Source organism: Chelon labrosus (genome assembly GCF_963514085.1).
Source record: "Chelon labrosus genome assembly, chromosome: 1".
Lineage (NCBI taxonomy): Eukaryota > Metazoa > Chordata > Actinopteri > Mugiliformes > Mugilidae > Chelon > Chelon labrosus.
Genome location: NC_140337.1, coordinates 33,260,170 through 33,284,336, shown reverse-complemented (window position 1 = coordinate 33,284,336; position 24,167 = coordinate 33,260,170). Strand labels below are relative to the sequence as shown.

Sequence of the window (24,167 nt, the reverse complement as noted above, 5' to 3'; positions counted from 1 at the left end):
GCCGTGAGCTAACGCGGAGGCTAGTGGGGTTAGCCGCCGGCTAATTCGCCGCCTTGCTAGCGGGTGCTTATCACAGTAATAATGTTGAAGTTTTACAATTTAAAGGGAAGACATTTTTAAATTAAACTGTGTCAAACTGAAAAATATATTATTCCACCACATAAAGTAGGAAACATTTATGGCTTGCAACAACATTAATGACAGTATATATATATAATTGGAGTAATTTAATATAATATGATGTTTTTAATTAAATAAATAATGAGCTGTACAAAATCAAAAAGTGGTATACATCGCACACTGGAGAGTATTTTTTGCTGACTTTATTCGGCGTGAACAACGCGTTTCGCAATTTGCTTCATCAGGTTCACGTTCACAATCAATCTGACATCCGCAGGTGAAATAGATGGTAGCAACATCACATGACCACACCAGACCCAGTGAGAATACTCCCCACACTACCACACCAGAGAATACAATAAATATCATCAAATCCATGTCTTGCATGTTATAACTTGCATGTACATATACCCAATCTATATCATTTAAGCACATTTGTATCCAAGTTATACTATATGTTAAAAAGTACAATAGATTTTTAATTTTTAATTTAGGTCATTACTCATATCAATCAACAACAATTCATTTATATAGAAAAATATACTCTTTACAAAAATATACAAAAGTATAATCTATATACAAAGAATAATGAGCTGTTGAACACTCATAAGAGTTATATTAAGTATGTTACATAACATTATTTGACATGTCTATTTGTCTGCCTATAGTTTTCCTCCAGCTGATCCAGACAGACTGCAGTGACGTCCAACATGAGACAAAGAGCTGGACTCGCAGGACAATTTGAAGGTCTGCACTTCATCGCTGATTCCTTGTTACAGCCTGGATGTGTTAAGTTTAATATTATTGTTTATCTAACTGTAAGACTGTGCCGTAAACTGTTAAACTATTGCTCAGGTAGGAGTAATGAGTTTTATTGTTAAAATTATTATGATTAACGATCAATTGTTACGATTTGCTCGTTCTTTGTCTGGGGATCCTAGTGAGATCCCTCCCACTCTCTTCCTTATTTGATGCTGGCTTTCAGGTGGAGCTGGGAGGGGTCTGCTGCCTGTACCTGCCCTTCAGTTTGTAGAAGGGCGTAAAGGACGACCATTTCTCAGTGTCTCTCTCTCTCAGCCAGGCCTACTGCATCCTCCTCATCCTGTTTGGTTTGTTGTACCCTGCATGACATCAAACTCACACCCATCCAGTCAGAAGGAACCAGGCCTTAAATGACTATTTGAGTTGTGCTTTTTGTTATAGCTGCTGCTCATGGTTGTAAAGACATGCAACATAGTATCTTAGCTTTGTAGCATCTTAGTATCATAGCATCTTAGTATCTTAGCATCATAGCATTGTAGTAGCATCTCGGCATAGTAGCATCATCATAGCATCGTACTGTCGCAGCAATATAGCATGGTATCGCAGACTGCTGCGGCCACTGCATCACTCTCGCGATTTCCCGCAGGGGAATTGTCTAGTTATTATTAAACTTTTTCCTACGCATTTTCGAAACCTTTCAACTCAAATACCGTTCGTCGCACACAGGTCAAAATACATCAAAACGTGCGTCTCGATCGGACTCGGTGTGCTTCTATACAGTTCTTTCAAACAAGATTTTTTCGCGACGTAGTCGCGAAAAAACTGCGACAAATTTCCCAATTGAAATGAATGGAGAAGCCCGAAAAAAATAAAAATTCAACAGACATTTTCAACAATGAACTGCTCTGGCATACTTTAACCGAGAGACTTCATTTAAACTTTAAAACGTAGGTACTCTTGCCTTCTCTTCAGAGATTCACTTCACTTGTCGACAACTTTTACCGTTTTTAAACTATGAAGCCTCAGAGTTGTGTAGGTTTTTACTCAAATTTCAGGGTTTATAATGGGTGTGTATTGCGCGGAATGTTTGTGCTAGAGTGGATGACATCATCAGCTAGAGTGAGGAGGGGAGAAGAAAGTTAGTCAAAAAACTGCACAGAAACTGCTCCCGTGGCCACAAATTTCACACGACAGACATAATTTATACATAGAAACGTAGGAAAATTTGTCTTCTCACTCAAATTCGTCTGCTAAAGCTGTAAGTCTTATAGTTTTGGCGTCAGACACAAAGATGCGCCAGCAACACCCACCCACAGCTCCATAGACTGCCATGTTAAAAAGGCAGGGAAATTTCTGGAGGAAAGCAGACGTAACCTTTCTTTGAATCGCTTTGAATAGGTCACATTTCTTCATTTTACCTACAAATTACACATCTAGACGTTCAGGAAAGCCTCAAGATGCCCAAAGTTAAGTCGGTTCAATGATTGGAAATACGGTTTGGCCACAAGTCCTTCCTGTTCGAGGCGATTTTTCAGCATTTTCTCTCTCTTTCCCCGTCTTCCAACTGACATTTTAACAGGAGCAGTTGACCCTGGTAGCCATGACAACCAGACCCCAACCAGCTTACACACGTTCACACACGCAGCTGCTGGGGACGAGAGGCGGGAAAAGAGCTCTCAGTGGAAAACATGATCTGCCAAAACATTAAAACCCCCCAAACCATTACTGCAGTACTGTAGGGGGCCAGAACCTGACATTATGACCTTTTCCTTTATTTTAAACACAAATTATATCTGGCTGCTTTGCTGAAACTCCTGACACAACATCCCTGACCCGTTTCCTTCATCTTATTAGGTCAGTGAATAGCTAAACTGCTAACAGACGCTAACGACTAGCCGCCCAGTGATTTAGCCGACGACTAGCCTTCCAGCATAGCTCATGTATGTTAGCAAGCTAGCGGAGCTAACGGAGCTAGCTAGCCGCTACCTTAACGCCGCGGACTCAACCGCGGAGTTAGCCTCGAGCTAACCGCTAGCTAACCGGGATTTAACCGCGGACCCGCGGGAGTTAAACACGAATTAGCCGCGGCAGTTAGCCGTGAGCTAACGCGGAGGCTAGTGGGGTTAGCCGCCGGCTAATTCGCCCCTTTGCTAGCGGGAGCTTATCACAGTAATAATGTTGAAGTTTTACAATTTAAAGGGAAGATATTTTTAAATGAAACTGTCAAACTGAAAAATATATTATTCCACCACATAAAGTAGGAAACATTTATGGCTTGCAACAACGTTAATGACAGTATATATATAATTGGAGTAATTTAATATAATATGATGTTTTTAATTAAATAAATAATGAGCTGTTGAACACTCATAAGAGTTATATTAAGTATGTTACATAACATTATTTGACATGTCTATTTGTCTGCCTATAGTTTTCCTCCAGCTGATCCAGACAGACTGCAGTGACGTCCAACATGAGACAAAGAGCTGGACTCGCAGGACAATTTGAAGGTCTTCACTTCATCGCTGGTTCCTTGTTACAGCCTGGATGTGTTAAGTTTAATATTATTGTTTTTCTAACTGTAAGACTGTGCCGTAAACTGTTAAACTATTGCTCAGGTAGGAGTAATGAGTTTTATTGTTAAAATTATTATGGTTAACGATCAATTGTTACGATTTGCTCGTTCTTTGTCTGGGGATCCTAGTGAGATCCCTCCCACTCTCTTCCGTATTTGATGCTGGCTTTCAGGTGGAGCTGGGAGGGCTCTGCTGCCTGTACCTGCCCTTCAGTTTGTAGAAGGCGAAGCATAAAGGACGACCCTTCTCAGTGTCTCTCTCTCTCAGCCAGGCCTACTGCATCCTCCTCATCCTGTTTGGTTTGTTGTACCCTGCATGACATCAAACTCACACCCATCCAGTCAGAAGGAACCAGGCCTTAAATGACTATTTGAGTTGTGCTTTTTGTTATAGCTGCTGCTCATGGTAGTAAAGACATGCTACTTAGTAAAGACATTCGCGACGTAAGTCGCGAATACTTTCATACCTGTCTTGACGTGACCATTACTTTTTGTAGTCAAACATGAAATTATTTGCAACGCAAGTCGCAAATATTTTCACCAGGATTATATTATGACTATATGAACAGGTGATCATTAAAGCATCATAGCATCTTAGTATAATTGCATTGTAGCATCTTAGCATCGTAGCAACATAGTATCTTAGCTTTGTAGCATCTTAGTATCATAGCATCTTAGTATCTTAGCATCATAGCATTGTAGTAGCATCTTGGCATAGTAGCATCATCATAGCATCGTAGCATCGTACTGTCGCAGCAATATAGCATGGTATCGCAGACTGCTGCGGCCACTGCATCACTCTCGCGATTTCCCGCAGGGGAATTGTCTAGTTAAACTTTTTCCTACGGCCGATTTTCGAAACCTTTCAACTCAAATACCGTTCGTCGCACACAGACACAAAATACGTCAAAACGTGCGTCTCGATCGGACTCGGTGTGCTTCTATACAGTTCTTTCAAACAAGATTTTTTCGCGACGTAGTCGCGAAAAAACTGCGACAAATTTCCCAATTGAAATGAATGGAGAAACCCGAAAAAAAAAAAAATTCAACAGACATTTTCAACAATGAACTGCTCTGGCATACTTTAACCGAGAGACTTCATTTAAACTTTAAAACGTAGGTACTCTTGCCTTCTCTTCAGAGATTCACTTCACTTGTCGACAACTTTTACCGTTTTTAAACTATGAAGCCTCAGAGTTGTGTAGGTTTTTACTCAAATTTCAGGGTTTATAATGGGTGTGTATTGCGCGGAATGTTTGTGCTAGAGTGGATGACATCATCAGCTAGAGTGAGGAGGGGAGAAGAAAGTTAGTCAAAAAACTGCACAGAAACTGCTCCCGTGGCCACAAATTTCACACGACAGACATAATTTATACATAGAAACGTAGGAAAATGTGTCTTCTCACTCAAATTCGTCTGCTAAAGCTGTAAGTCTTATAGTTTTGGCGTCAGACACAAAGATGCGCCAGCAACACCCACCCACAGCTCCATAGACTGCCATGTTAAAAAGGCAGGGAAATTTCTGGAGGAAAGCAGACGTAACCTTTCTTTGAATCGCTTTAATAGGTCACATTTCTTCATTTTACCCACAAACTGCATATGTAGACGTTCAGGAAAGCCTCAAGATGCCCAAAGTTAAGTCGGTTCAATGATTGGAAATACGGTTTGGCCACAAGTCCTTCCTGTTCGAGGCTATTTTTCAGCATTTTCTCTCTCTCTCCCCGTCTTCCAACTGACATTCGAACAGGAGCAGTTGACCCTGGTAGCCATGACAACCAGACCCCAACCAGCTTACACACGTTCACACACGCAGCTGCTGGGGACGAGAGGCGGGAAAAGAGCTCTCAGTGGAAAACATGATCTGCCAAAACATTAAAACCCCCCAAACCATTACTGCAGTACTGTAGGGGGCCAGAACCTGACATTATGACCTTTTCCTTTATTTTAAACACAAATTATATCTGGCTGCTTTGCTGAAACTCCTGACACAACATCCCTGACCCGTTTCCTTCATGTTATTAGGTCAGTGAATAGCTAAACTGCTAACAGACGCTAACGACTAGCCGCCCAGTGATTTAGCCGACGACTAGCCTTCCAGCATAGCTCATGTATGTTAGCAAGCTAGCGGAGCTAACGGAGCTAGCTAGCCGCTACCTTAACGCCGCGGACTCAACCGCGGAGTTAGCCTCGAGCTAACCGCTAACTAACCGCTAGCTAACCGGGATTTAACCGCGGACCCGCGGGAGTTAAACACGAATTAGCCGCGGCAGTTCGCCGTGAGCTAACGCGGAGGCTAGTGGGGTTAGCCGCCGGCTAATTCGCCGCCTTGCTAGCGGGTGCTTATCACAGTAATAATGTTGAAGTTTTACAATTTAAAGGGAATTTTAAATTAAACTGTGTCAAACTGAAAAATATATTATTCCATCACATAAAGTAGGAAACATTTATGGCTTGCAACAACATTAATGACAGTATATATATATAATTGGAGTAATTTAATATATGATGTTTTTAATTAAATAAATAATGAGCTGTTGGACACTCATAAGAGTTATATTAAGTATGTTACATAACATTATTTGACAGGTCTATTTGTCTGCATATAGTATTCCTCCAGCTGATCCAGACAGACTGCAGTGATGTCCAACGTGAGACAAAGAGCTGGACTCACAGGACAATTTGAAGGTCTTCACTTCATCGCTGATTCCTTGTTACAGCCTGGATGTGTTAAGTTTAATATTGATGTTTTTCTAACTGTAAGACTGTGCCGTAAACTGTTCAACTATTGCTCAGGCAGGAGTAATGAGTTTTATTGTTAAAATTATTATGATTAACGATCAATTATCACGATTTGCTCGTTCTTTGTCTGGGGATCCTAGTGAGGACACCCCTCTTAAAGGTGGGGGTGTGACGATCCGTCCCGCTCTCTTCCTTATTTGATGCTGGCTTTCAGGTGGAGCTGGGAGGGGTCTGCTGCCTGTACCTGCCCTTCAGTTTGTAGAAGGCGAAGCATAAAGGACGACCCTTATCAGTGTCTCTCTGTCTCTCAGCCAGACCTACTGCATCCTCCTCATCCTGTTTGGTTTGTTGTACCCTGCATGACATCAAACTCACACCCCTCCTGTCAGTAGGAACCAGGCCTTAAATGACTATTTGAGTTGTGCTTTTTGTTATAGCTGCTGCTCATGGTAGTAAAGACATGCTACTTAGTAAAGACATGCTAATTGCTAACATTAGTGGCTAATGCTTTACTACCAAGAGCGGCCAGCGTGCTAGCTGCTCATGGTCGTAAAGACATGCTAATTGCTAACATTAGCGGCTAATGCTTGACTGCATGTAAAGACATGCTAATTGCTAACAATTGTGGCTAATGGTAGAATTAGTGGCTCATGTGTGTAAATATACATGTTAAAAATTACTATTTGAGGTGTGCTTTTTCAATACACAACCCCGGCAACAGCCCACTCGGCACTTCAAAAATTTCCGCGGGAATTTTCTAGTTCTTATTCTTATCCAATCCAGTGACAGAGATGCACATTTTGAACATACAAAGAGTTCACTGTGTTGTCTCAGTCTTCAGTCCTTTGAATTACACAAGGAAATATAAAAAAAGATTTGGTTTTGTTTCATCACTCCACACACACACACACGCACACACACACACACGCACACACACACACACACACACACACACACACACACACACACAGAGATCTAAAGCTCTTCTCTGCTGAGTTTCCAGCAGCTAACTGATGTTCCAGCTATTTCTGTCTGCAGTTGTGTTTTTAAGTGTCTGTTTTCTTCCTGACATCTTGGAGAAAACCACAGAATCACACGAGAGCAAAACAACAAATTAGACCAAAGTTTATTGATCCTCCAGAGAGATTCAGAGATTTAAAACATACTGTATAAAAATATTTAGGGGCTGAGGGGACCAGTCAGAGTCCAGCAGCTGGACATCAGTGGGTGGACTGGTGGACTACTTCAGTGAAGAGTAGACGACCTCTGGTTCTGGTGGAACCTCTGAACACAGACACACACAGTTCAGAGTAAATCAAACCCTGTTGTAGATTTTCAGGTTTTGTTTTATCAGTCAAGATCTGATCTGTGATGTGCATCACTCAGTCCCAGACACAGTCCCAGTTCAGTCTGCTTAAGCCAGTCTCAACAAGGAATAGCTGCAAAATACAGAGTTACAATCCTGATCTTTCCATAATACACAAACACACACAATGAAAATGACAAACAGAAGCAACAAGACACAGCCTCACTTTAAATTTCAGCTGTGTGTTGGAAGCCGTAGAAGTGAAACAATTAGTTGATGGATCAGGCCATCAATCAAAGTCCAATAACTGGCAAATATTTGCTGGTACCAGATTATCACATGTGCAGATCTAACTTCAAGATTATTTTATTTATATTGCATCAATAAAAACCTAAATTGTTCAAAGACACTTTACAGAACCCAGAGTGTAAAATCCCCAGAGCAAGCAGTACGACAGTGGTTACAACAAATACTCCCTTTTTACAAGAAGACACTTTGAACAGAACCCAGATGATAAGGAGGGACCCATGTGTTTAAGGCAGGGCGGGTAGAGACGGGAAAAAGGTGGGACACAAGAGAAGGACAGAGAGGAGGAGAACAGTGCAGCAGAAAGAAGCAGATGGACAGGAAGTCTGTATCTCCAGAGAAGGGAAAGGTACAGTTATGTATGGAATATGTGAGGTATCAGAATTAGGGATGTCCTGATCAAGTTATTTTGCCGTGACCTGATCCTACATGTCCTAGAGTTGGTCTCCTGTAGCTTCCTAAAGTCTGTCCTTGTCTTCCTTGTCTTCTCCTAGAGTTGGTCTCCTGTGTCTTCCTAAAATCTTTCCTTGTCTTCCTTGTCTTCTCCTGGAGTTGGTCTCCTGTGTCTTCCTAAAGTCTGTCCTTGTCTTCCTTGTCTTCTCCTAGAGTTGGTCTCCTGTAGCTTCCTAAAGTCTGTCCTTGTCTTCCTTGTCTTCTCCTGGAGTTGGTCTCCTGTGTCTTCCTAAAGTCTGTCCTTGTCTTCCTTGTCTTCTCCTAGAGTTGGTCTCCTGTAGCTTCCTAAAGTCTGTCCTTGTCTTCCTTGTCTTCTCCTAGAGTTGGTCTCCTGTGTCTTCCTAAAGTCTGTCCTTGTCTTCCTTGTCTTCTCCTAGAGTTGGTCTCCTGTAGCTTCCTAAAGTCTGTCCTTGTCTTCCTTGTCTTCTCCTAGAGGTGGTCTCCTGTTCCTTGTCTTCCTTGTCTTCTCCTAGAGTTGGTCTCCTGTAGCTTCCTAAAGTCTGTCCTTGTCTTCCTTGTCTTCTCCTACAGTTGGTCTCCTGTAGCTTCCTAAAGTCTGTCCTTGTCTTCCTTGTCTTCTCCTAGAGTTGGTCTCCTGTAGCTTCCTAAAGTCTGTCCTTGTCTTCATTGTCTTCTCCTAGAGGTGGTCTCCTGTTCCTTGTCTTCCTTGTCTTCTCCTAGAGTTGGTCTCCTGTAGCTTCCTAAAGTCTGTCCTTGTCTTCCTTGTCTTCTCCTAGAGTTGGTCTCCTGTAGCTTCCTAAAGTCTGTCCTTGTCTTCCTTGTCTTCTCCTGGAGTTGGTCTCCTGTGTCTTCCTAAAGTCTGTCCTTGTCTTCCTTGTCTTCTCCTAGAGTTGGTCTCCTGTAGCTTCCTAAAGTCTGTCCTTGTCTTCCTTGTCTTCTCCTAGAGTTGGTCTCCTGTGTCTTCCTAAAGTCTGTCCTTGTCTTCCTTGTCTTCTCCTAGAGTTGGTCTCCTGTAGCTTCCTAAAGTCTGTCCTTGTCTTCCTTGTCTTCTCCTAGAGTTGGTCTCTTGTGTCTTCCTAAAGTCTGTCCTTGTCTTCCTTGTCTTCTCCTAGAGTTGGTCTCCTGTAGCTTCCTAAAGTCTGTCCTTGTCTTCCTTGTCTTCTCCTAGAGTGGACTGGATTCAGTCCAATAAATCTTTCAGTCAAAGTTAATGTAGTGTGGAGAGGGTAGCTGGTACCTTGTGTTCTCTACTCCAGAAATGTTCTGGTCATCCAACGCTGCCATAAACTCCCTAACCCTCTCTGGAAGATGTTTCTCCTTGACGCTGTCTCCAGGAAACTTTTCTCTTCTTCTAAACGTTCAGTGTTTGTTGTTGTTGTTTGGGTGCAGCCTTTGACTGAGTGGACTCCATGGATTCTGTTTAGATGATCAACTACTACCACCTCACCACACATCCACATTACACTAGTTACTGACTAACAGAGGACGACCTTCATGGATACACACTGGGTTCTGGTTCTTGTTCATTCTTTTGGCAGCTTTGATGCTATTGTGTGTTTGTGTTTTGTTTCCGTTCTTTTTTTGTCTCATGACTTCCTGTTTTATTTTGAAAGGTAACTCTCCTCTCGTTTCAGGTCACTTGCCCTACCTTCTTGTGTCACTGGTCTGATTGTTTTCCCTGATTCCTGATTGTTTCCACCTGTTCCCTATTACCCTTGTGTGTTTATATGGTCTCCTTCCTCCCTTGTCTTGTGCCAGAGTGTTTTGACCTTTCATGCACCCCAGCGTGTTACCTAGTCCAATCCAAAGTTAAGTCTGTTTCTGAGTGTTTTTGCCTCCATGTGAGTGATTTTGAGAACTTAGAATCTTAGTTTTTTTTTTTTTTTGTCACCGTCGTATTTAGTTTGCCTCCAGGTGGGAGTGATTTTGAGTTGTCAGTTTTGTTTTGTTTTTTCTCTCTGCTGAGAGTATTTTTGATATTAGATAGATAGATACTTTATTAATCCCGAGGGAAATTCAAGAAGAAAAAACTTTTGAATAATGAGTTATTGTATAATGAAGCCTTCATTTGCTGCGAAACCATCTCTGCATCTGAGTCATGTCTTGAGTCCCGGCCTGACAATGACTTTAAGGTAGGAACAGATAACAGTAAGTATTTAAAATTGGGCAGTGTAGTGAGGCCAAGACCAGTTCAGAAACAGTTCCAGGCCGGAGACACTCACAGGAAGGTGAGGGAGAGTGTTTAGCTAGCCAAAAGTTCACCCAGTTGCAGTCACTTGCTCAGATCATTCTCACAGACTTTCAGTTTTTTCTTTTTTCACACAGGATTTGAACTAATGTGCTTTCTTCATATTTAATCTAGTGTTTCTATCTCTGAATGCACTGGTCATGTTTTCTATGATGCTGTACCTAGTCAGGTATTGCTGCCTGAGTTGAAATGTGACAATGTTGGACTGCTTTTAATTTACTTATTGAATGATATTGGATATCTCCCTGGCACTGGTCTCCGCTGAGATTTAAAGTTCATTTATATGACAGTAAACTTAATATGTTTGGGTATTGCTGTAATCTAGGTCCTAGGATCTGGTGATAATGATACAGCTCTCACCATAGTTATATGATGAGTGACAACCTCACTTCACCCCCCCACAGGTCGCCCAGGGGACGTGTGTCCACAAACACATGGTGGTGGAGATGGACTCTCCCATGACCACATGAATAAAGGGAGAATCAGCAGTTTCCACATGAGGTCTGACAACTGGTCAGAGTTACCAGCACCCTGACAGAAACTGTCTCAGGAAGCCGTGGTGTGAGACTTAAAAACAGGAACCAGAACCATAGACTTCATTCTACACGACAACTATGCAGAGTCAGCAAGACGCCAAACTAACCCACATGTCACATCTTATATATAATATTGACCAAAGAGTCTTTACACTTGATTGAAGCAAGGATTGTCTATAAAAGATGGACATAGCCATAGTGACCTCAGCTCCTGGTGATGAAGCCTTGAATTTTGTACTTTAGTAGTACTAGGAGTAAAATAGTACTTGATCTTGGAGCCAGAAGTCACCATATTTGAAATCGATCTGACTGACCCATGGGCAGCAGCCCGTCACTTTGGACATGTCAGTCCAGAGGATAACTCTAAACCCATTTGTTAATTTGGTTCAGATTCAGCAGCAATAAGTGAAACATCAGTTTCCACTCTGCAGGATAGTTTATGTTTAGTGTTGTCTTATGACACTTCAGTGACAATCGACAACTGACAATGACAGAAAAGATACTGTGTAGATTTCCCAACAGTTGTTTCTCTAGGTTTGACTCCCCTGCAGAACATTCACCTTTTTGTCTTTAAATCTTGTCTGTCTACATTTGCTGTTTGCTTTGGTTCATTGTTCTGCTGGAATGACACTGACATTAGTAGTACAGTTTATTTATTGCTTCTGTTAACACTCCTGCAGCATGTGAATTAATATATTATGTGTTAAGAGATTAAATTAATGGCAGCATGTTTTTACAGGTTTTCCCCTTAACATCTCTGGTGGAAATGAAACGGAGAAGTGGACCACCACAAAAAGTTTCTGTTGCAGTTTTACATGGATCAGAGCTCAGTGGTAACAACTGGCAACACACACAGTCCTGCATTAAAGTCCATGAACAACCAACTGGAGTCTGGTTGGAATTCATTTAAATCAGACAGAAGCTTTAGTTGATCAGATGGATCCATTAAACTGCCTCAAATCTGTATTCAGCTTGATCTTCTTCACAGAATCAAAGTTGATGTTTACATTTTGACCAAAGTCAAGTCTGAAAGTCATTCAAAGTCCATGTTGTTTGCCTGATAACTGCTATTTCTATAGTTGGTGTCATATATGAGGCTCTAATGAGTCAAAGGTTTGAGTTAAATGTTTTAAGAGAGGTATTTCACAGATTTACATCTCCACTGTCAGCTAAATGTGTTGGAGCCAGTTAGTTCCCCCTAAATAATCACCACCTCTATGTAGAGGAGGGGTTTGTGTGTCCCCGCAATCATGGTATATTTGTTGTTGGAGGCCCCTAGAAGCATTTCCCAAGGCAGACTGGTCCCAGGGGTGGAGCCAGACTAAGAGTGATTCATGGACCTTGATGAATAAGCTAAGTAGGAGCTTCAGCACTTCGTCTACAAAAGGAAACCCAGGGGAAGGGGAGTGGACTCTCTTCTTTTCTGGAGGTGTGTACTGTGAGAAGCACTAGGCAGGTGTGGGGATACTCAAGAGTTCCCAACTGACCCCTTCCGTGCCTGAGTTCTACCCATTGGCTTGTGGGCAGCAACATAAAGTGGAACAAAACAGAGCTACAAGAGTCATGTCCCAGGTGTGGATGATTAAGAAATCAACGCAATCCCACTCCAAAGACACTTGTACTACCACTGCAAGACCAGAAGGAAAGCAGATAGCCACAATCCAGAGGAATAAGAGGATTACATCTAACTGCTGGAGTCCTGGAAGGAATTCCATCTGAGACTCCATAATTCTGCTGGGAGACTTCAGTTCCCATTTAGGCAATGATGGAGGGAGAACCACAGTTGTGTTATGAAGAAGTGACCTTATATTCTACAATTCATGAGTTTCCACTTTTCAAATTGCCATCACTCATACTTTCTAACATGTCCAATTTTCCAAAAATGCTAACACCTTGTAAAAGTGGCCTTAGTATTATGTTTGCTTTCTAAATATGTATTTTTGAAATGTCATGTTCCTTGACCTCAAAACAGACGATGGTCCTCACAAACACATCGAGATAAAGAAAACAATAACAACAATACCTCTGGTCCGTCTGATTGGCTGTTTCTCGTTCTGTCAAATTTTGACGTCTTCTGACGTTTCCTCCAACAGCTGAAATGAACCAAAATTAATTAATCTTAATGAACATTTGATGAAAGAAAACTGTTGATGAAATGTGGAGCTGAGTAAAATTAATTTAGAATAATAATATTCAAGCACAATGTTGATGCAAATGAGTAATGAAGAGTAGAAATGTAGAAATTATTCTGTAAATAAGATAAATCCAGACGTCTGTGTCTCACCTTTAGGTTTCCTACGAACATTTCGTCATGCCAGGAGAACCAGAAGAACCAGAAAACAGAGAAAAGAAAGAGACAACAACACAGGGAGGAGAGAGGAGAGGAGAGGAACAAGGAGGAGGTGTGGAACCAGGAGGAGGGGAGGAGGTGTGGAACCAGGAGGAGGTGTGGAACCAGGAGAAGAGGAACCAGGAGGAGGTGTGGAACCAGGAGGAGGTGAGGAACCAGGAGGAGGTGTGGAACCAGGAGGAGGTGTGGAACCAGGAGGAAAGGAACCGGGAGGAGGTGTGGATGTAGGAGGAGGTGTGGATGTAGGAGGAGGTGTGGATGTAGGTGGAGGAGTGGTGGTGGGTTTCTCTAGAATGAAGCAAAGCTAAAAATGAACTGATTGTCTCATTGTGAATGTTGAAAGCTGCTGAAGAATCATCTCTGACCTCCTCACCTGTGACAGTGATCCAGCTGGATGGAGACTCTCCATGACTGATGATGTGACACTTGTAGAGGCCTTCATCAGACCTGGTAACATGGTGGATGGTCATGTGACCTGTAGACTCATTCCTGATCAAGGAGCCATCTTTATAGAAAGCAGCTGAGAGGATGGAGGGAGTGGTCTTTGTTTTACAGAGCAGAGTGACGTCATCTCCCTCCATCACAGGGAGGACAGGACTCTGCAGGATCACTGGTCCACCTCAACACAGAGACAAACTACAGCATTTCATCCATTTCCAAACAGCTTCATCAATACTAACTCCACAGTCTGAGCTTACCAGAGACAGTGAGGTTGATGCTGTTACTGGTTGCTCCCTCTCTGGACTCACACCAGTAAACTCCACTATCCCATGGGTAGATACTGCTGATGATACAGGAAGAACCAGCTGCTTCTCCCCAGTCAGCTCCACACTGACTCCTCTGTCCTGTGGTGGTGTTTCTCCTCAGAGTCCATCCTGCAGAGCTGTTGTCCTCCTCACAGCTCAGAGACACAAAGTCTCTTTTAAAGACCTGAGAGCTGCTGGGACTCACAGTCAGACGAGCTGGGAGGGTTCAGATGAAACAATATGATTCATTTAATGTCTTTTCTCTGAGAGATGTTGACTGAAAGCTTTGACTCTACTGAGTAATAATGATGAGGATTGAACAGGTTTAAAGTGAATGAAGACGTTGACCAACCTTGGTTTGTTGTGCTGAACAGCAGAGAGCTCAGAACTAAAGAGAAATGACACTCAGGTTAGTTTGAGTTCAACTAAATCATCAAGAAGAGTTTCATTCATCTCTGATGCACTGGTTAAGTTTCATATCTCAAATGAGCATTCTTTTTACACAAATATTTATAAGGTACATTTCACTCATACAGGTTTAAGGTCATTTATACTTTACAGCCCTTCTCAGATCAGGAGTTCCCCAGGACTCTATACTTGGCCCTCTTCTGTTTTCCCTCTACTTTCATCCTCTCGGATCAATTGTCCAGAAACATGGTATTGCATTCTATTTTTACGCTGATGACAGTCAAATTTATGTGCCCCTCAAACAAACGGACGACTACTCTGCAAACCAACTGCTAGAGAGCTTTGCAGAAATTAAGACGTGGGCACTTAAATGATAAAAAGACTGAGGTTGTGCTGTTTGGGCCTAGTGATGCCTCCAAGGTCCATGCTGATCTGGGTCCTTTAAATCAGTGGCTCTCAACTTTTTTTGGGTCCTGGACCCTCTGCATATTTTTGATCGACCCTGAGGAACCCCCCACCTGATCTGGGGGGTGGCGGTGCAGTTCGATAGAAACTGCAGAAAGTGCATTTTAAATTGCATTGTGGCATTTATTCACTCTTTGAGGCAAATATGAGCTTTCACTTGTGTCTCAGACACATTTGAATAAAAATGCTATTTCTATAGATGTCATAGGATCTTTTTTTTAACAGGTATTTTATTTTCACAGACCCCTTGCAATTACACCACGGACCACTAGGGGTCCGCGGACCCCCGATTGAGAATCTATGGTTTAAATCAACATAAGACATTTATTGATCCCACGTATGGGAAATTTCCTTGTCACAGTTGCACGGAGTTTGGCAAAAATATATACAAAAAACAATAATGAATTTGACAGGAAAATTTCAACATACAATAACTAATCTGAAAAATATATACAAAAAATAAATATAGAGTAAAAAAAGTAGAAATATAAAGACATTCTGTATGTACACGCTGGTGGATGGAAAACTTTACAAACAAATGATTGCTAAAACTATGAGACGGTGAGGTAGTGATTTGTGCAATATAAGGCAGTGCAAAAAAAGCAGATTTAGTTTGTGCAAGGCTGTAAAGAAAAAACAAAAAAAGTGTGGGTTGTTATTGACTCAGGCTGGTGTTTTACAGCCTGATGGCAGCTGGAATGAATGACCTGCGGTAGCGTTCCTTCTTGCAGCTTGGATGCAGCAGTCTGCTGCTGAAGGAGCTGCTGAGGTCATAGAAAGTCCTGAGCAGTGTCCTGCACACTCCAAAGCACCTCAGTCGTCTAAGCAGGTGGAGACGACTTTGGCCCTTCTTGTTCAGGGCGTTTGTGTTGTGTGTCCAGTCCAGTTTGTTGTTTAGGTGAACACCCAGGTACTTGTAATCCTCCACGACCCCGATGTCCAAGCCCTGAATGTTCACCGGTGCAGTCAGATGTGGTTTCCTACTGAAGTCGATCACCACCTCCTTTGTCTTGCTGGCGTTGATGTGCAGGTGGTTCAGAGCACACCAGTCCACAAAGTTGGTGATGACCTCCAGGTACTCCAGATCGTTTCCCTGGGACACACTCCTGACAATGGCTGTATCATCAGAGAATTTCTGGAGGTGGCAGCTGTCAGTGCTGTGTCTGAAGTCCGATGTATACAGGGTGAAGAGGAATGGAGAGAGCACAGTACCCTGTGGTGCCGAAGAACATGACTCTCACAGTACTACCGGTGTTCTCTAGGTGAGAAAGGCATCTGTGCAGCAGGTAGATGACAGCGTTTTCCACACCTATGCCTGGTCGATAGGCAAACTGCAGTAGGTCTATCTTGTTGTGCACCAGATGACGGAGGTGGCCCAGGATGATCCTCTCCATGGTCTTCATCAGGTGAGAGGTTAAGACTACTGGCCTGAAGTGGTTCAGCTCACTGGGATGCGCAGGGTCAGGAACACAGTCAAACCTGTTGAAGGACAGGTTCAGTTCGTTGGCCCAATCACGGTCTCCTGCTTCTGGGCCCCGACACTGACAGCAACAAACCTTGGTGTGGAGGGAGATGGACACACTCTTCTCTCTCGCACCGAGCTCCTATCCTTTCATTTCTTTTATCAGTTTCCCCTTTGTGGAAAACAGGTCTTCATGGCCTCCTACAGTTCTCCACTCCTACCTGAATGAACAGTTCTCCAACCTGCCAGTGATTCCTCTTATGTTCTCTAACTGTCCTGTAACATCATCAGGTGTATGTTGTATTCGTATCATCATCGGATTCCACATGTACGCTTTAGTCAGTTATGTGTGTAGCCCTTGCTAAATCAAATGATTTATTCTGATAAAGAAATTCATAGTTCATAAAAATTCATTATTATTAAAGGGTATAAAAGATCATAAATAGGGTTGTTACGGCCTGTGGGCAGATTTCTTTAAATTGTGTGTGTGTTGCTGCGGTGCTGCTCTCTCTCTCTCTCTCTCTCTCTCTCTAGGTCAGGGGTGTCAAACTGATCCGTGAAAGGGCCGCTGTGGCTGCAGGTTTTCATTCCAACCATGCAGCACCCATGCAGTGGGTGTGGCTGGCAAGTTTTTGTTCCAGTCAAGCAAGAGGACACCTGAAATGACTGCGTGAAGGCAGTTCAGTTGATTGATTGAGCCAAGTCAGGTGTGCTGCTGCATGGTTGGAATGAAAACCTGCAGCCACAGCGGCCCTTTCACGGATCAGTTTGACACCTGTGCTCTAGGTGGATGTGTTGGAATAAAAGTATATCAGTTATCCCATATTTACTCTATTACTTAAAAGTATTATCATTGATCTATTTTAGTGTTTGTGGGAACGGATTGTTTGTGCAAAGAGTTGTCTCCTCAGGTATACAGGAGCAAGATGGATCGTCGGAGGACCAGGTGCGAAGGAAAAGGAGTTGGACCTCAACTTACGTAGGAACGGTTGAAAACAGGACGTGCGATCAAAGAGAGGGCTACGTGTGCAGACGAGACTTATAGATTGAGAGGTTGCAGCTGTGTGTCCCCCCTTTCCTGTAGTGCTGCAACCCTTTGTAACTAGAAACCTCCCTAATGAAATAAAAAGAGAGGAGACGGTTGAACATGCTTCAGAACAGCATGAGATTGTAACAGCGTGTCTCTGTCCGTTCTCCTCGCGAGTAAGAAATCTAACCCTCTTGTCTTTCTCTTCTTCTTTGTGGTGTTTTGAATGTTTCAGGTTAATTGAACCAGGCATTAACTTTGTGTATAAGACTTTGTATGTCTTAGGCTGGTTGAACCTGACATTCACTTGGTCCTTCGAGCCGGATCCCAACACGCCTGAGGATTCCAGCGGATGAGGTGGAACACCAGAAAGACCATGGCCATGGCAGGCTCTGTAGAGTGAGCTTCTGAGACCCTTTCCGGGACTGGTGATCGACCCGCCTGCTGGGATCCAACGGCTGACGGGAGTCCGTGAAGGGGAAGACAACAGCGGTGAGTAGGCCTTTGTTTAAAACTGGCGAATGATTGGGAATCATTGCGCGCAGTAATAAAACTGGTGAATGACTGGGAGTGTGGGAGTCATTGCACGCAGTACAAGCCCTGGATATTCTAGACTCTGGCAGGTAAAAGGAAGCGTGAAGACAGAACTCTAAAAATCTAATAAAAAAAAAAAAAAAGAGTTCTGTAGGAAGTACGCTATAAAATAAGCGTGAAGACAGGACCCTAAAAAGCCCTGTAGGAGGGACGCTTAATCACGTGATAAAAGAGAGTGATTGTGAGCGTGAGTGGTGATTAAAATACCACTTGGTATTTTGTCACATACCAAAACAGTAGGACTGTAAGTAGCGAACCTATTGTGGATGCAAAGGCAAGAACTCTCCACTCAAAAGAGTTGAAGTGAGGGTTACCACAAAAGGTATTTTTAATCGCTACCCTACTGACAAAAACCCAGTTCTTAGAACACCCTAGGTGTTGACAGGACTGGACTAAATTCTTAAAATGGGAAAAGGGGGAAGCAAAATCGATTTTAAAGAAGAACTGCAGTGTAAAGATTGGAAGTTTGTAGAAAAACAGGATCCTGATAAAATTAGGCATCTTAATAAGTGGATAAAAAATTATGGATTTAAAGGCCAGCTAAATACACAAAAAATAGTAGCACAACAAGATGCAATAAAAGAAGAAACTAAAAATAATAAAAAACAAATGAAACGAGAAGGTTATGAAGACGCAGGGTATTGGCTGAAGATAGCGATAAAAAGTAAAGAGGGGGAGAGAAAAAATAAGAGAGCAGAACAGGAGAATGTTGAGGAAAAGAGAGCCAAAAAGCTGCTGTTTCACAGGAAGGAGGATGATGAGACAGGGCCAGCGTCAGGGAGGCATAGGAATTTTAGGGAGGAGGAGAGGAATGAGGAGAGGCAGTTTTAGGCAGTTAGGATCAGGATGTTGGTGTTGTGGAAAGGAGGGACATTTTGCTCGGGAATGCCCAGAAAAAGGACAGCAATCAGCATGACTAGCTCAAATATCACCTGAACAGGTTTTCCAAGCAGAGCCAGAAAAAGAAACACATTATGATACAGGAGAGATCTTACTTAACTTTCAAGATTTACTCTCCATGGATAAAGTAAAACCAGAGGTAACATTATGTGTAAATGGTAAATCTGTTACCTTCTTGTGTGACACTGGTGCATGCAGGACCACCTGCAGAGAACAAATACCTAACTATGCAGAAATAACAGCACCATTAAGCAAATTAACGTATGAGGATGACTTAAAAAAAATGACATGTCCACTATGCTGGAATACAGAGGCTGAGGATGCATTTTGTAAGATAAAACAAGTATTGGTGTCCAGATCAGCGTGTTAGCTGTAGAAGAATGCACAAATCTAGATCAAACAATCTTAAAAGAGATGCAACATCAGAGCTCAGAAGTTGAAAAACAAACTTGGACAAAACATGGAGCAACACTACGAGATGACATTTATGTATGACCAGACAACAAACCTATCCTACCAAAAATTTTATACAAATGGGCAGCAATATTGAGCCATGGTGTTTCACATGTCTCAACAGGAGGGATGGTAGGACAGGTACATCAATATTATACTACCTATGGCTTTAACTCTTATTCAAAAAATTTTTGTAGAGCATGTTTGACGTGTGCTAGACACAATAGAACTGTTTCCAACCAAACATCCAGATGCTTTAACAGTGGCAAAGGCACTTTGTAAAGATATAATCCCCAGATATGGGATTCCTGAAAAAATATATAGTGATAATGGAACCCATTTTGTAAATCAAGTAGTGCAAAAGATTGGTATAATGTTCCACATTGATTTAAAGAACCATTGTGCATACCATCCTCAAAGTGCTGGTTTAGTAGAAATGAATGGAACTATAAAAAATAGATTAAAAAAGTGCATCGAATAAACAGGGAGACCATGGACACAGTGTTTAGATTTGGTAAAGTTGTATATCAATATTACAAGTTCCTCAGGATTAACAGTAGGGATGTCCCGATCAGGTTTTTTTGCCCCCGAGTCCGAGTCATTTGATTTTGAGTATCTGCCGATACCGAGTCCCGATCCGATACTTCTACAGTACATTAAAAAAAATGAAGAACAGCGAAGAAACAGATCCAGGATATCCCTGATTTTTTATTTTATCCTTCTATGATATCAACAATCGCGAAATTTCTTTCATCAACTTTAAAATATCTCCACACCGCAGACATATTCGCGCCACTAGCTTGAAGTTGCTGCCGTGTTCTGCTTCCTTTACAGCACGCAGCAAAGTGACGTCATGCCGCATACGTTGTTTCTGTGTGGAGTTGAGACGTCTGACTCTGTACCACCACATAACAGCAAATACTAAGCTGTTATTTTTCCCATTTGTTTTGAAATATTATAGATCTGATAAAAAAAATAATGAGAATAAATATATATATATATATATATATATATATATATATATATATTCGATCCCTGATCGGGATGTAACGTCCGATTCCGATCGAGTCTGAAACCACGTGATCGGCCCCGATTTCCGATCACGTGATCGGATCGGGACATCCCTAATTAACACCATATGAAACATTGTTTGGTAGACCATATAGACTACCTCAATTTAAAAATCAATGGGAAACTGACAATGAAGCAAATTTAGCTGATTATATGAGGAGCATGTTGGAAAAACAAAAACAGAAACAACCTGATGAGAATTCCTCTGTTTCTCAGCAAGAAATCCAATTAGTGGAACCAGGAGACTGGGTGCTAATAATAGCATAAAAAAGAAGCATTGGTATTCACCTAAGTGGGAAGGCCCATATCAGGTATTGCTGACAACCCCCACAGCTGTAAAGATAGCTGAAAGATCAACGTGGGTTCATTTGACGCATTGTGAGAAGGTCATTTCGGTTGAAAGCTCCGATAGGGGAGGTGAGCCAAAGTCTGATAATAGGGTGGATCCAGACGTATAGAGGCTGGATAGACCCGAAAGTCAGTGAAGCTTTTACAAGACACCAAACCAAGTAGAGGAGACAAATTTGACCAAAATGACCTCGAGATGGATAAAGGATGCCATCCGTTGCTGGGTGGTGATGATCTTTCTGATACTGATGTTTCTATTCATGTGGTACCTGTGGGAGCCACCAAAAGTAAATCAAAATATAACAATATCGGTGTCAAATCCTACCCAAACAGTGATGCAAAAACCTAAACGTGAAGTTAGAGACAACAAAGATAGCTGTGGTAAGGACCATCAGACGACACAGACTACTCTAGTATTTTGTTCACCAATAAACCAAACTACAATGATTTTCATACCCTATAGTGCTCTGTCTAATGACGCCGGAGATAGAGGGTCCTCATGGGGAAATAGATACAACTGGTATGTGACCATAGGTACAGGATGGGGAGCCTTAATCGGGGAAACTGGATATGATTGGTCCAGTTGGTCAATAGATTCTGCCAAAACCCACAGGGACAGGTTCCATATGACTAAGAATAAAGATGGTCTTACTCTGAGGTACAATACTACAGAGACAGTGTGCCTTACTGTCTCAATTTGGGCCTATTCCAGTGGAAGAAATCCTAAGTTTGATGTAGCTCTATGTTATAGTAAGCGATCTGCACCCACTGTGTCAGCTACGACCCAGACCAGAGGCGGCCGAATTACGGTTGTCACTGATTTTACTGTAGACAAAGCATTTGGATTCTTTACTGGCATTTCTGGACATTATAACAATTGGTTGTTAATGGTGGAACAAGCTGCAAATATGACAAAACAAGATTGTGTAGTGTGTATGAATCCTAGACCTCTTTTACAGATAATTCCGGCTACAATTCCAAGAAAATGCGTTGTTGAAGTAATGAGTAAGACAAATCCAAGCAGTAACTGTAGCGAATGGGATCGTGTCTTTCCAATCACAAAAGCGGCTACAAAGAAACCAATATTCTCTAAAAAGGTAGCACCGGGTAACTTTACATGCATTAATATCACTGAAAGTAGGAAACAACTAGGCAATCTTTCACAGGCATGGTGTCAGGAGATAATATCAGTTACTGGTGATTTCAAACCTGTATCTCGAGGGGATATCTGGTGGTGGTGTGGTGATGATAGATTGTTTGATAAACTACCAGGAAATCTGACAGGATACTGTGCTCTCATAACACTGTTATTACCGGTATCCATATATCCAATGTCTGCTGAAGATTTAACAGTCAGTTTGCCTGTCCTCATGTCTCAGCAGTGGCAGCGTAAGAAGAGATCTCTGGCCTGGCAGGGAGCAAGTGATCCCACTTACATAGATGCAATCGGAGTTCCACGCGGTGTTCCATGCGGTGTTCCACGCGGTGTTCCAGATGAATACAAATTGGTAGATCAGGTAGCAGCAGGATTTGAATCCACAGTTTGCTGGTGGTGTACAACTAACAAGAACGTAGACAGGATCAATTACATCCACTACAACGTTCAAAGATTAGGCAATTGGACACAAAGTGGTTTTGAAGCAGTTCATGATCAGCTGGCCGCAACTTCCCTTATGGCTTTTCAAAATAGGATAGCCCTTGATATGCTACTGGCCGAGAAGGGGGGTGTTTGTGCAGTGTTTGGTGAGCAGTGCTGCACTTTCATTCCCAACAACACTGCTGCTGATGGCAGCCTGACTAAGGCCATAGAAGGGCTTCGAACTCTCAACAGCAAGATGAAAGAACACTCTGGTGTCGATACCACCATGTGGGACTCGTGGATGGATGCCTTTGGGAAGTATAGAGCCCTAGTGTCCTCTATTTTGATCTCTATGGCGGTTTTTGCCGCAATTTTAACCTTGTGTGGATGTTGTTGTATACCTTGTCTGCGTGCCTTGATTAACCATCTCATCACCACAGCTATCTCACCCATGGAACACCGAGTGGAACAGATGTATCCTTTACTTGGCGGTGAAGTCCATAGTGAAGACGAGGACTGTGACAATGACAAAGAGTCTGAGTGTAATCTGCCCGACTTGTTTCCTGATCCGGGAGATTATAACTAAGATGCCGACAAAGTACTTTTGAGTGTAAACGTATTTGTGCTCATGAAAATGATCTTGCAGCTGAAAATCTAATTAGAAGTGGCTGACTTAAAGTGATATGAGAATTTGAGCAAATATGTGATAAACAGGAGGGAAATGTTGGAATAAAAGTATATCAGTTATCCCATATTTACTCTATTACTTAAAAGTATTATCATTGATCTATTTTAGTGTTTGTGGGAACGGATTGTTTGTGCAAAGAGTTGTCTCCTCAGGTATACAGGAGCAAGATGGATCGTCGGAGGACCAGGTGCGAAGGAAAAGGAGTTGGACCTCAACTTACGTAGGAACGGTTGAAAACAGGACGTGCGATCAAAGAGAGGGCTACGTGTGCAGACGAGACTTATAGATTGAGAGGTTGCAGCTGTGTGTCCCCCCTTTCCTGTAGTGCTGCAACCCTTTGTAACTAGAAACCTCCCTAATGAAATAAAAAGAGAGGAGACGGTTGAACATGCTTCAGAACAGCATGAGATTGTAACAGCGTGTCTCTGTCCGTTCTCCTCGCGAGTAAGAAATCTAACCCTCTTGTCTTTCTCTTCTTTGTGTGATGTTTTGGATGTTTTAGGTTGCTTGAACCTGACAGGATGCATTCCACTCCCCCAGCTAACAGTAGTTTCCAATCCCCTAATCAGTAGCCAGAGTTTAAAACGAGAAGAGAACAGCACTCTGGTCGTTTGGGACACACTCTGGTTGGGACACAGTGCGGCATGGCTGCGGTGGTGAGATTGTTCCTGTTTTGGCTGTTCCTGTCTTTTGATCAGTGGAAAGGTGTGTGTGGTGCATGCTAAACTATTAGCTTAAACTATGTTATTATAACTTTGCCATAATACTAAAATAGTTCCAATTATAGAAAATTCTTCAGCTTGTTTGCATGCTCAAAAATAGATACACACACATGCTGTTGATTTATTTATTTTTCATTCAGTGCTCAGTGCAAACCTGGAACAAAAACCTAGATCATGTTTCCTCCTTCATAAAGTGTTGGAGTTTCATCATTAATATACTAATGTCAAATATACACTTTACATGCTCTTCATTCATTTGGAAGCCAGTGTGTTTGTGTGTTTTGTGTGTTAGTGTTGTGGGTGTGGAGTGTACTCTTACACTGGAGCTTTCTCTCTTTCTTTCTCTCT

General features: G+C 42.2%; 1 protein-coding gene across 1 annotated transcript; it reads right to left on the bottom strand.

Moving 5' to 3' along the window:
* Positions 1 to 12,511: 12,511 nt before the first annotated feature.
* LOC311492826 (low affinity immunoglobulin gamma Fc region receptor III-like) lies at positions 12,512 to 16,369 on the bottom strand (the record flags this gene model as incomplete). The annotated part of the gene is made up of 5 exons (XM_084551243.1): positions 12,512 to 12,522; positions 13,531 to 13,644; positions 13,730 to 13,975; positions 14,055 to 14,318; positions 16,225 to 16,369. 5 exons carry the CDS (start codon positions 16,367 to 16,369, stop codon positions 12,512 to 12,514), a joined length of 780 nt encoding a protein of 259 aa, XP_084407369.1.
* Positions 16,370 to 24,167: the final 7,798 nt, after the last annotated feature.